The sequence below is a fragment of the Vipera berus genome, assembly GCF_964194415.1.
Source record: "Vipera berus genome assembly, chromosome: Z".
Taxonomy (NCBI): Eukaryota; Metazoa; Chordata; class Lepidosauria; order Squamata; family Viperidae; genus Vipera; species Vipera berus.
In genome coordinates, this window is record NC_138205.1 from 127,906,141 (window position 1) to 127,920,269 (window position 14,129).

A 14,129-nucleotide genomic window follows, 5' to 3' on the forward strand; every position below is an offset into this window, starting at 1 on the left:
GTGGTATTTATAGCTGCCACTTCCTATGCAGTTGCCTATCAAAAGAGCTGACAGTTAAAACAGATCCATGCAGACTTAGAATACAATAGCAGGAAAAAAACATTAAACATTAAAAAAAAAGAATTTTCACACAAAATTTCCCCCCCAAAAAAGGTAGATTGTGTTTTTCTGTTTAAACTTCTCATTTAGGGAGGAGACGAGGACCCAGTCTCTTCTTAAAAACCTCCAGTGTTGGAGCATTCACAGCTTCTGGAGGCAAGGAGTTCCACTGGTTAATTGTTCTAACAGTCATGAAATTTCTCCTTAGTTCTAGATTGTTTCTCTCTGAAAGAATTCCCATCCGGTGCTTTGGAGAATAGCTTGACCCCCTCTTCCTTGCTAAACCTCATTGGAGGTTTTTAAGAGGTGATTGGACAACCATTTTTCTGAAAGCAGCAGAGTGGACTAGATGACCTCCAGGCTCCCTTCCAACTCTGTTATTGTTAATGTTACAGTTAAATTAAAAAAGGCACACCCAGACCTCTGATACAAAAGCTGCAATCCTATTCTGAAAATCATTGTTGGTTTGAATTTTGACCTTGTAGACCAGTGTTTCCTTGAAGCACCTCGAAGAGGTGTGGATCAATTCCCAGAATTCCCCAGCTTGGAGATTGATTGATTGATTTATTTATTTATTTATTTATTTATTTATTTATTTATTTATTTATTTATTTATTTATTTATTTATTTATTTATTTATTTATTTATTTATTTATTTATTTATTTATTATTTATGGGATTTGTATGCCGCCCTATCTCCCAAAGGACTCAGGGCGGCTAACAACGATAAAAACACAAAATCCAAACATTAAAAGGTATTAAATCAAATTATCCCATAAATAGTCCAATTAAAAACACAATAAAACAAAATTAAGAAAACCTCCCTTCCATCAGTCCAGGTCGGCCTGTTGAAAAAGCCATGTTTTAAGGTCACGACGAAAGGAACGGAGATCCGGGGCCATCCGGAGCTCCAAGGGGAGTTGATTCCACAGGGCTGGTGCTCCCACAGAGAAGGCCCTCCCCCTGGGGGTTGCCAGTCGACATTGTCTGGCCGACGGCACCCTGAGGAGGCCCTCCCTGTGTGAGCGCACTGGGCGATGGGCAGTCATTCCTGGGAGCAGACGGGCCTGCAAATATCCCGGACCTAAGCCATGTAGAGGAACTAAAGAGCCTCTTGTTGCGAGTGAAGAAGGAGAGTGCAAAACTTGGGTTGAAACTAAACATTAAGAAAACCAAGATCATGGCATCCGGCCCTCTCAATTCCTGGCAAATAGATGGGGAAGAAATGGAGGTAGTGACAGATTTTATTTTCCTAGGCTCCAAGATCACTGCAGATGGGGACTGCAGCCAAGAAATTAAAAGACGCTTGCTCCTTGGGAGGAAAGCCATGGCAAATCTAGACAGCACACTAAAAAGCAGAGACATCACCCTGTCAACAAAAGTGCGTATAGTCAAGGCTATGGTCTTCCCAGTTGCAATGTATGGCAGTGAAAGCTGGACCATAAGAAAGGCTGAGCGCCAAAGAATTGAAGCCTTTGAACTATGGTGCTGGAGAAGACTCCTGCGAGTCCCTTGAACTGCAAGGCGATCAAACCGGTCAGTCCTAGAGGAGATCAACCCTGACTGCTCTTTAGAAGGCCAGATCCTGAAGCTAAAACTCAAATACTTTGGCCACCTAATGAGAAGGAAGGACTCACTGGAGAAGAGCCTAATGCTGGGAAAGGTTGAGGGCAATAGAAGAAGGGGACGACAGAGAATGAGGTGGCTGGATGGAGTCACTGAAGCAGTAGGCGTGAGCTTAAATGGACTCCAGAAGATGGTAGAGGACAGGAAGGCCTGGAGGAACATTGTCCATAGGGTCGCGATGGGTCGGACACGACTTCGTAACTAACAACAACAACAACAAAGCCATGTAGGGCTTTATAGGTAAGAACCAGCACCTGTCAGTATCAAAATTAGTGCGCTGTTGTTTGAGCTGGTCCTTCCACATCCCTGGGATAATTCCAAGCTATTGGGAAAAGCATAGCTTTCAACTTTGCCAAACCAACCTCTTTGGCCTTTTTAAGAGAATCCAGTGTTTTCCTATCCAGAAAAGAGAAGGACTGATGTTTTGTTTTATGACAAATTTAAGAGATGTGTGGACTTTAACGTTTAGAATTCCTGAGCCAGCAGGAGTGGACATGAATTTCCAGAATTTCCCATCCAGCATGGGTGGACTTCAACTTCCACAATTCCTCAGTATGCATGAACTTCAACTCCCAGAATTCCCCAGTATGCATGAACTTCAATTCCCAGAATTCCCCAGTATGTGTGAACTTCAACTCCCAGAATTCCCCAGTATGGGTGGACTTCAACTCCCAGAATTCTCCAGTATGCGTGGACTTCAATTCCCAGAATTCCCCAGTACATGTGGACTTTAACTCCCAGAATTCTCCAGTACGCATGGACTTCAACTCCCAGAATTCTCCAGTACGCGTGGACTTCAACTCCCAGAATTCCCCAGTACGCGTGGACTTCAACTCCCAGAATTCCCCAGTACGCGTGAACTTCAGCTCCCAGAATTCCCCAGTATGTGTCGACTTCAATTCCCAGAATTCTCCTGCATGCGTGGACTTCAACTCCCAGAATTCCCCAGTACGCGTGGAGTTCAACTCCCAGAATTGCCTAGCCAGCATGAATGGATCTGAATTCCCAGAATTCCCCAGCCAGCATGTGTGGATGAATTCCTCCAGACAGAATTGATGATTCTCCTTGAGACAAGGAATATCTTAAGACCCTGAAAACCTGCTTTTGTCAGTGAGTAGCCAGGAAACGTAGCAAAACCAGCACAGTGGCTGTACTATTAGACCGGATTACCTCAGCTATCAGTTTTATGACTTTTTTCTGCTGGTTTTTGACATGCTTTTGATATTAGTTTTTTCTTGTTTTTAAAATTGTGGTGAAATAGTGGGAGGGGGGAGTTTGTGGTTGTTTAATAATTGTTTTAATTGTTGATAAGCTGCCCGGAGTCTTATGTAAAAGATGGGCAGTTATATACATTGGAATAGTAAATTAACAGATAAATAAGTCTTCTCCGTTTGGGAAACTGAACGTTATTTTTGTGAATGAAGGCTGACATCATAATGGCTTCTGACGTGGGTGTAAATCGAGAAAATAAATAAGTTAGGAGAAATAGAAGCATCGGTGATAAATAAGTGAAGGGGCCTGCTGATGCCTAAACCGCTCAGCCTTAATTTTTCTCTGGTTGTTGAAGATTAGCCTCAGAACCAAATTTTATTGCCTCTTCCTCTAAATTAATCTGGTCAACTCGTGGTTCAGCTTATCCCTTCTTGCCTCCTTTCTGCAAGAATCCAAATCAGATTTCCTTTCTAAGGTGCTCTTCTGATGCACTTTTTATTTGTTTTCTTCATGTGTTAATTTATATCCCACCATTGTTATTTTTACAAATAACTCAAGGTGGCAAACACATCCAATAAACCTCCTTTCTCCTATTTTCCCCACAACATCCCTGTGAGGTAGGTTGGACTCAGACAGAGTGATTGGCCCAGGTGGCTTTTATGTCTAAGGCAGGACTAAAGGTAAAGGTAAAGTTTCCCCCGCACATGCATGCTAGTCATTTCCGACTCTAGGGGCCGGTGCTCATCTCCGTTTCAAAGCCGAAGAGCCAGCGCTTGTCCGAGGACGTCTCCGTGGTCATGTGGCCGGCATGACTAGACGCCAAAGGCGCACGGAACGCTGTTACCTTCCCACCGTAGTGGTCTCTATTTTTCTACTTGCATTTTTACGTGCTTTCGAACTGCTAGGTTGGCAGAAGCTGGGACGAGTAACAGGCGCTCACTCTGCTACGCGGCACTCGGGATTCGACCCACCAAACTGCCGATCTTCTGGTCGACAAGCTCAGCGTCCTAACCCACTGAGCCACCACGTCCCTTTTTAAGGCAGGACTAGAACTCACCATTTCCTGGTGAGTGGCCCAAAGTCACCCAGCTGGCTTTCCTGCTTAAGGCAGAACTAGAACTCTCTGTCTCCTGGTGATGGGGCCAAAGTCACCCAGCTGGCTTTCATGCGAATATACACTTTGAGCCTTCCTTCCTCTATTTTCCTCACAACAACCCTGTGAGGTGGATTTGGGCTGAGAGAGAGGGACTGGCCCAAGGTCACCTAGCTGATTTTTTTCATGCCTATGGCAGGACTAGAACTCACTGCCTCCTGATGACTGGCCCAAAGTCACCTAGCTGACTTTCATGCCTAAGGCGGAACTAGAACTCACCGTCTCCTGGTGATTGGCCCAAAGTCACCCAGCTGGCTTTCATGTCTAAGGTGCAACTTGAACCCACCGTCACTTGCTTTTCCAACCTGCTGCCTTAACCAGTAGACCAAACTGGTTCTTGATCATCTATTTTCTGATCTTGTCCAGATGACCAGTTCTGATCCGTGAGGGATGCTGGATAGTTTTGATATCAAGAAAAGACCAAGTGGCCTCATCCCCAGATGCACAAAAGTTCTGAAGTCATTCAACTGGACATGATTATTACTCTTGGTCACTTTGGCCAAGAACTTTAATTCCGAAAACGACTGTGTGTCTCTGTAAAAATATAGTTTTGTCTAAAAATAATTAGAAGTTAGTTATTTGAGCAGACTGGGTGCCAAATGGAATCATGAGGTGGGACATCAAATAAGTTCCTATTTTAGCCCTTTGTTTGGTAGTAATTGCCTGTTTTCAATGTACCTCTCCCAAAACCAGCTGCCTTGACTTAACATTTCTTTTTCGTGGTGCTTAGGGAAAAGCAACATTTTTCTCAGAAAAACAGAATATGTATAATGTTGTTGGCAGTTTTTTATCTTCTCCTCCAGCTTTGGAAATAGACAGGCAATTGCCTTATTTTCTATATTACATTATTTTTTAGCAAGTTGAGGACTACAGCTAGTCCTCGGCTTACAACAGTTTGTTTAGTGACCATTCAGAGTTACAACGGCACTGAAAAACGTGTCTTAGGGCCGCTTTTCACAGTTATGACCTTTGCAGCATCCCCATGGTCATGTGATCAAAATTCAGACACTGGGCAAACTGGTTCGTATTTATGACGGTTGCAGTGTCCCAAAGTCACGTGATCCACTTTTTCAACCTTCTGACAAGCGAAGTCAATGGGGAATCCAGGTTCACTTGACAACCATGATACTAACTTAACAACTGCAAGGATTCACTTAACAACAACAACTTACTCTAATTTCTCACTTAACAACAGAATGTCAACGCTGCTAACATCGGATGTTTTTGCATTGACAACAGATGGAGATGCAGCCATTTTCTTCTTTTGCTTTTGCTTTTAGAGTTAGAGTTAGATGATGCTGGGGGGAGGCATGTGCATGAGAGTTTAGCTAGACATAACAATACTGAACCTAGTGTGAGAACAAAGGTTATTGAAATAAGAGATGATAAAGAATTGGTGGGCTGGAGAGCTGGAGGGGAAGCCTGCATTTCAAACTAATTGGGGAATGTGATTTATGACTGTTAATTGGAGGAGGGAATTGTGCTTTGATACTATGTGTTCAAGGGAGGGGAATTCAGATTTTGGCTTCAATTGTGTTAGTGCCGATGCTTCTCTAATAAAGATTCTTTAAGGTACACAATACCTCGAAGTTCTTTGAAGAGTTTCATCTGTCGGAACTATGACACAGAAATTTTGGGCTCAATTTTGTTCGTAGGTTGAGGATGACCTGTACCTGTATTTTAATCTCTTTCCCACCCTGCCCCCTTGCAAACCCCACAGCATGCAAGGACTTTAGCGTTCTAGATTTAGGCTACGTGCTAGAGATCCACCTGTGTTTTCACACCTATAACGGGAGGGCACATCTTGTGATGATGTCCAGATGAATTTCATCAGCATCCTTTCCTGATATTTGAAACCCTTGAATTGAAACATCAGAAAAGGGTATAATTGGAAGGATTTATTGCAAATGTCAATTTTCAGGAAGACGGAGAGAAAACGTAGGAATTGTTTAGTTTTGAGGTTTGCTATGTACAATAAAAAGTTCCCACGGTGGAGCGGAAGAAAAGAATAGATGACAGAAAATCAAAATGTTTTTTTTCCCCCAATGCAGTTCTACTTCAGGAAAAACAATTGATATAGGGCCTAACTTTTTAATCTGAACTTCCATTTTAAAGATGGCAGGAATGGGGCAATTGATGACTGGCCAATACAGCCAAGGTTTACACTGTGCAGTTTCAATTACAAGGTCAGTCAAGGGCAAAGATAGGAAGTTGACAGTTTCTTATATCCTGAGGGATTTAGATCCAAAGAGGCAGATCGCTAGTCCTCATTAAGGTTACGCATGATGGGAGAGGGTGCTGATGAGTCAGCTTTGGTAGGCTGCCAGTGGATGCAATTTAAACATCAACTGTTATTTTTTAAATGTAATACATACACACATGTGTAAATTGAACGAGAAACACTTCTAGAGGCGATGTTTATTTGACCACTGCTTCTGCTTCCCATTTATATATCTTCCTGTTGTGTTTTGTTAAATAAAGAGGAAATTTCTCTCTCTCTCTCTCTCTCTCTCTCTCTCTCTCTCTCTCTCTCTCTCTCTCTCTCTCTCTCTCTCTCTCTCTCTCTCTCTCTGTCTCCTGTTTCATTCCTGTACCAGGAAACGCGTTTGTCCAGCAGTTGTGCTGAACACACAAATTTTTCTGTGACAAAAAAAGGAATTTCCTTTTTCATCCAGTCTCTTTGAATAGGATTGGTCACCATTTTAGAAGGAGTTATTTTATATTTTGTTCTATTTCTGAGTGGTACCTGCCTTGAGTGAGCACACAAAGGAGGGATATAAATTAAGATGCTAAATTAATTAGGCCTCCAGGGATCTTCCCGCCAGAGGTGTTGTACTTTCCACAGTTAAAGGGGGAAAAACATAAAAAATAAAAAGTTTACAGGATTATTTTTTTATGTTAACCCCTTGTTTGTTTTTGCAGCTTAACCTGATCAAAGATGACAGATCTTGAAAGAGAAATGGGGCTTCCGCCGATTGAACAGAAACTGGGTCTCCAAATATGGACCATCAATGTAAGAATATCATTGACGTTTTCCACAAAATTAAATTTATTCCATTAAGGTAAAGGTAAAGGCTAGTCGTTTCTAGGGGCCGGTGCTCATCACCGTTTCAAAGCCGAAGAGCAAGCACTTGTCCGAGGACGTCTCCGTGGTCATGTGGCGGGCATGACTAGACGCCAAAGGCGCACGGAACGCTGTTACCTTCCCACCGTAGTGGTCCCTATTTTTCTACTTGCATTTTTACGTGCTTAGGGACTATCATTTCATTTAAAACCCTTCTGCATTGATTGACACAGCAGTGCATTGCTTAGCTTGTAATCCCCAACATACAACTGGTCTTTTTAGAAAGTGGGGTTAAGTTACAAGTTACTCAGAAAAATGAAATTATGACCGGGTTGCAAAATTCCAGTGGTCATCTGCTCCCCCAGTCATGTGACCTCGCTTTGGACAGCTATATTTATGATCATTTGTAGTATCCAACAGTTACATGACTGTGCTAAATGAAGGTTTTGCTGAAAACTGGAAGTTACTTTTTCGCTTATCAACTGCAGCATTCATTTAATGACCAGGACATTCACTTAATAATAATAATAGAATTGTAAGGTACCTTGGAGGTCATCTAGTCCAACCACCTGCTCAGTCCAACTCCCTGCTCACCATTCAAGTGAAATGGCTGTCCAATCTCTTCTTAAAAACTTCTGGTGTTGGAGCATTCACAGCTTCTGGAGGCAGGTTGTTCCTCTGGTTAATTGTTTTAACTGTAAGGAAGTTTCTCCCTAGTTCCAGGTTGCTTCCCTCTTAATGACCACTACAAAAAGGTCATATAACTGAACCTTTATGACCGTGACAACATATCACCATAATAAGCAGTCTCCATTGAGGTCGTATGTCAAGGATTACCTGTATGGAAGGGATTAACTATAGCAGGCATGGGGATTGCATTTGTGCAGAGATAAACGACAAAAAATTGTAGCTTGCATTGAAGTTAGTTTTTCAGTAGTTAACAAAAGCAACTGGTTTTTATACAATGCCGTCAGCTAGCAAATGTCATGCTGCACATCACACTGTGGTTAGGTTTAATTGTAACTTAATTTAATTTAATTAATTATGGCATTGGGAAAGACGGAAGGCAAAAGGAGAAGAGGACGGCAGAGGATAAAATGATGGTTAGATGGTGTCATCAACACAACAAATCTGAACAGACTCAGAGAGATAGTGGGGCACGGGGGTTCCTGGCATGCTGTGGTCCATGGTGTTGTGAAGAGTCAGACACAACTTAGTGAATGAACAACAGCAAGAACTTCGAAGCACCTACTTTTTTTAGACTCAGATCCAAAGTCTTGCTGATCCAAAGTCAGTGCCTGTTTCATCCAAGGTTTGGTTTAAACTTAATTTTTAAAAATAAATTAAAATTAGCTGTGTTTACAAATTGCTCTCCGCCAAATAAACCATAGGGACTATGTTCCTAGTGGACACTCATTGTTCATGCACAGGTCAGACCTGAAGGATATGGTGGCTTTATTTCACCTGTTTGCTGGTTTACAATTGATGATTGCAATGTTTTTTGTAATGCTTTTATGCTGTAAGTCACCCAGAGTGGTTTGACACAAAATGGGCAGCAAATACATTTCATAATAAATAATACATTTTAAAAAAATTATTAGTTGCTGTGTTTGCATCCATCCAGCTGTACTTCACAAATCATGATCGATCAATCTGACAGACCACCCACAAAGATAATTAGAAGACTGGAAGCTATAAAAAACGGTTTCAGGAACTGGATATGTCTAGTCCAGGGGTAGGCAACCTTGGCTCTTTTATGACTCGTGGACTTCAACTCCCAGAATTCCTGAGCCAGCACGCCTCAGCTTGGAAACTCTCCCTTTCCCCTCAGCATGGCTGGCTCAGGAATTCTGGGAGCTGAAGTCCATGAGTCATACAAGAGCTAAGGTTGCCTACCCCTGCTCTATACCATTTCAGACAAATGGGTCTCCAGTCTCTTCTTCAACACCTATAATTTCTGACAGCAAATCTTTCTACTGGTTAATTGTCTTTACTGTTGGGAAGTTTCTCCTCAGTTCTAGGTTGCTTCTCTCCTTGATGAGTTTCCATCCATTGCTTCTTGTCCTGCCTTCGGGCGCTTTGGAGAATAGCCCCTGAGATATTGGAACTCTGCTATCACGTCACCCCTGGTCCTTCTTTTCTCAAGACTAGACGTACCCAGTTCCTGCAAATGTTCTTCATGTATTTTCTCTCTCCAGGCCTTTAATCATCTTAGTTGCTCTTCTTTGCATAGTTGGGTTGTGAACCAAACATGGAAGAGAGGGTTAGGCTTGATTAAGATTGGCCTGCCTGCTGCTTGCCTCAACTGGTCAAGACTGACCTTGGCAGATAAAAAAATAAATCAGTATTAGCAACCCTCTGAGACAAAGATTATAGATACTGTCAACCTTTAGCCATCAAGCTGTAGCCTACTAGAAGCAGTTGATGTAATGCTGTTCTGACCAACAAGCTTATCCAGTTCAACAACTTTTGTGTGAGGTGAAGCAGAAAACCTCACCTGGTTAATGAATGAAGCCAAAAAAAAAAAAGGTTTCAGTGAATTTTGAAATAAGACTGTGCCAGCCAGGCACGGAAGCTCCAGGGATATTTAGAAGTTCCAGAGGTTTTCATGGGGAAAAATGGGGGTGAACTGAGGAATTCTCAGCAAGAAGGAAGGCTGTGTCTCAAGATAATGTTGCAGGATCCAATCTGGGTCAGTCACCAGAACCAGAGATTTAATTTTCCGAGATTTTGGACTTGTGCTGAAGCCCATCCTCATGGAACTTCTTTCTCACTGGAATGTGTGCTTTGGGCTAATCTGTGTATGGTGCCTGGTGTGTATAGTTTTTTAAAGATGTTGATTGGGGTGTTGTCGGCCGGCTATTAAGTTTTGGCTGTTGTTTCCTTGTACTGCCAAGCCCTTGCCTCCTAAGTATTTGATAAGCTGATGGTAAATCAGCATTCCTGTTGACTGACGAGGGGCCTCTTTCCCAGGCTTCAATCACTTCCCTGGCTGTTTCTGTACCTGCTCGTCCAACAATCTTAGTAACTGCAAAATTGAATGTAGGTCCTTGTTCACTGTAGTGTGAGTTTGGGTCTCCTCCTCTGACTGATCGCTTATGTTTTGCATTCTCAATAAGGTCTAATGGTTTAACTCTACCTTGGAACATGAATAGATTTGTATTCTTTATTTGCAATGCTTGGCTTCAAGTGCTGGATCAGAAGAAAACAAGGTCCTGTCTCTTTTGTAGCTATGGAGATCAAATAATCTACTGCTTCTTGCAATAAAAGAGTAACAGAGTTGGAAGGCGCCTTGGAGGCAAGCCTTTCCACTGATTAATTGTTCTAACTGTCAGGAAATTTCTCCTTAGTTCTAGGTTGATTCTCCCCTTGTTTAGTTTCTATGCATTACTTCATGTCTGGCCTTCAAGTTCTTTGGAGAATAGGTTGACCCCCTTATTCTTTGTGGCAGCCCCTTAAATATTGGAACACTGCTATCATATCCCCCCTAGTCCTTCTTTTCATTAAGACTAAACCAGGGGTAGGGAACCTTGGCTCTTTTATGACTTGTGGACTTCAACTTCCAGAATTCCTGAGTCAGCATGGCTGGTTCAGGAATTCTGGGTATTGAAGTCCACAAATCATAAAAGAGCCAAGGTTCCCTACCCCTGGACTAGACATACCCAATTCCTGCAATCATACTTTGGACCTCAGAACTCAAAGTAAAGGAAGCCTGATCTTAAGATACAGACCATACTCACAAATTTTAAGAAGAGACTACACAGTCACTTGTCTGAGATGGTGTAGCTTCTCCTGCTTGAGCAGGGGGCTGGACTAGAAGACCTCCAAGATCCCTTCTATTCTATTCTATTCTATTCTATTCTATTCTATTCTATTCTATTCTATTCTATTCTATTCTATTCTATTCTATTCTATTCTATTCTATTCTATTCTATTCTATTCTATTCTATTTTATTCTATTCTATTCTATTCTATTCTATTCTATTCTATTCTATTCTATTCTATTCTATTCTATTCTATTAAGGTCCCTTCCAACTTTATTATTCTATTCTATTCTATTCTATTCTATTCTATTCTATTCTATTCTATTCTATTCTATTCTATTCTATTCTGTTCTGTTCTGTTCTGTTCTGTTCTGTTCTGTTCTGTTCTGTTCTGTTCCCATTCCATTAATTCTATTCTATTCTATTCTATTCTATTCTATTCTATTCTATTCTATTCTATTCTATTCTATTCTATTCTATTCTATTCTATTCCACTCCACTCCACTCCACTCCACTCCACTCCACTCCACTCCACTCCATGTTTTCTATTCTATTCTATTCTATTCTATTCTATTCTATTCTATTCTATTCTATTCTATTCTATTCTATTCTATTCTATTCTATTCCACTCCACTCCACTCCACTCCACTCCACTCCACTCCATGTTTTCTATTCTATTCTATTCTATTCTATTCTATTCTATTCTATTCTATTCTGTTCTGTTCTGTTCTGTTCTGTTCTGTTCTGTTCCCATTCCATTAATTCTATTCTATTCTATTCTATTCTATTCTATTCTATTCTATTCTATTCTATTCTATTCTATTCTATTCTATTCTATTCTATTCTATTCTATTCTATTCTATTCTATTCCACTCCACTCCACTCCACTCCACTCCACTCCATGTTTTCTATTCTATTCTATTCTATTCTATTCTATTCTATTCTATTCTATTCTATTCTATTCTATTCTATTCTATTCTATTCTATTCTATTCTATTCTATTCCACTCCACTCCACTCCACTCCACTCCACTCCACTCCATGTTTTCTATTCTATTCTATTCTATTCTATTCTATTCTATTCTATTCTATTCTATTCTATTCTATTCTATTCTATTCTATTCTATTCTATTCCACTCCACTCCACTCCACTCCACTCCACTCCACTCCATGTTTTCTATTCTATTCTATTCTATTCTATTCTATTCTATTCTATTCTATTCTATTCCACTCCACTCCACTCCACTCCACTCCACTCCACTCCATGTTTTCTATTCTATTCTATTCTATTCTATTCTATTCTATTCTATTCTATTCTATTCTATTCTATTCTATTCTATTCTGTTCTGTTCTGTTCTGTTCTGTTCTGTTCCCATTCCATTAATTCTATTCTATTCTATTCTATTCTGTTCTGTTCTGTTCTGTTCTGTTCCCATTCCATTAATTCTATTCTATTCTATTCCATTCCATTCTATTCTGTTCTGTTCTGTTCTATTCTGTTCTATTCTATTCCATTCCATTCTATTCTGTTCTGTTCTGTTCTGTTCTGTTCTGTTCTGTTCTGTTCTGTTCCCATTCCATTAATTCTATTCTATTCTATTCTATTCTATTCCTTATTCTATTCCATTCCATTCTATTCTGTTCTGTTCTGTTCTATTCTGTTCTATTCTATTCCATTCCATTCTATTCTGTTCTGTTCTGTTCTGTTCTGTTCTGTTCTGTTCTGTTCTGTTCCCATTCCATTAATTCTATTCTATTCTATTCCATTCCATTCTATTCTGTTCTGTTCTGTTCTATTCTGTTCTATTCTATTCCATTCCATTCTATTCTGTTCTGTTCTGTTCTGTTCTGTTCTGTTCTGTTCTGTTCTGTTCCCATTCCATTAATTCTATTCTATTCTATTCTATTCTATTCCTTATTCTATTCCATTCCATTCTATTCTGTTCTGTTCTGTTCTATTCTGTTCTATTCTGTTCTAAATTCAGAAGGAATCATGTTAATGTGGGCTGAAGTACAACAGTTTGTAGCACAAAAGAAAAAGCAGGAAAAAGCTTTGCTGTGGAATACGTATCTGTGTAACTTTTATTAAGTTTGATTATGTTAAAAATATAGAAGACATAATAGTTAGAAAAACAGGAAAAGGAAAGAGAAAGATGTAAAGAAAAAAAGAGTACAGGTAGTCCTTGACTTACAAATGAGCCTGAACTTTATATTGCTAAGTGAGACATTTGTTAAATAAATGTGCCCCAGTTTACAACCGTTCTTGCCACAGTTGCTAAGTGAATCCCTGCAGTTGTCAAGTTATAAGTCACAATGGTCCTAAGTAACTTTTTTCAGTGCTGTTGTAATTTTGAATGGTCACTAAATGAACTGTTGTAAGTTTGAGGACAACCTGTAGAAAACTTTCTTTGGTGCAGAGCAATCCAACGTCAACATTTCCTTTTATGTTTCGCAACGTTTCAAGACATTTCTATAATTACAAAATATTTCTAATCACCAAAATCAAAGTTACATTTTTTTTTCAGTTTCAAGGAAAACGTCCAGAAGCGGTTTTCAAGTAGAAACCAAACTAATCAATTACCTTCTTTAATTAAAAAAAAGTTTTCCCATCTCTGTCAATGCAGCACCTTTGGCATCCATTCTTCCATTATGGAAATCAGTGTTTTTCCATCTTTGTGCATGTAAGATTCTTGCTTCTGTCCGCATATATAATCACGAAGTCCCAAATTTTTTCCAGATTCTTTCTCCATCAAATTACTGAGCAGAGCACTTCATGCTGCGGTGTATTATTGCTGAGTTGCGATCTTGATCTGATTTATCAGGCTCTGCCAGATTGTCTGGGATGCTACACATCCTCTTTATGACCTGTTTTCCCTGTTACCTTCTGGGAGGAGGGGGCTCTGTGGTATCCGAAGCAGAACATCCAGAATCTATAATAGCTTTGCACCGTATAGTATCTATCAACCTTGTTAATTCTCAAATTTCCTCTTTCCACTGTGTATTCAAAATGGACAGTGATAGATAGATAGATGGATAGATAGATAGATAGATAGATAGATAGATAGATAGATAGATAGATAGATAGATGATAGATAGATAGATATAGCTAGAGAGAGAGAGAGAGAGAGAGAGAGAGAGAGAGAGAGATGATAGGTATAGAGATAGAGATAGATGTTAGAGAGAGAGATGTAGATAATGGATACAGATACAGA

At 40.2% G+C, this 14,129-nt stretch overlaps 1 protein-coding gene across 1 annotated transcript in view; it reads left to right on the top strand.

Annotated features, from left to right (window-relative positions):
• The window catches only part of VILL (villin like), a 69,618-nt gene that overhangs the window by 7,028 nt on the left and 48,461 nt on the right, over positions 1 to 14,129 (top strand). The window contains exon 2 of the mRNA XM_081345610.1: positions 7,013 to 7,103. Within this exon, the coding sequence (XP_081201736.1) occupies positions 7,029 to 7,103 (75 nt within the window). The 5' untranslated portion in view covers positions 7,013 to 7,028. The remainder of the gene's footprint in view (positions 1 to 7,012; positions 7,104 to 14,129) is intronic.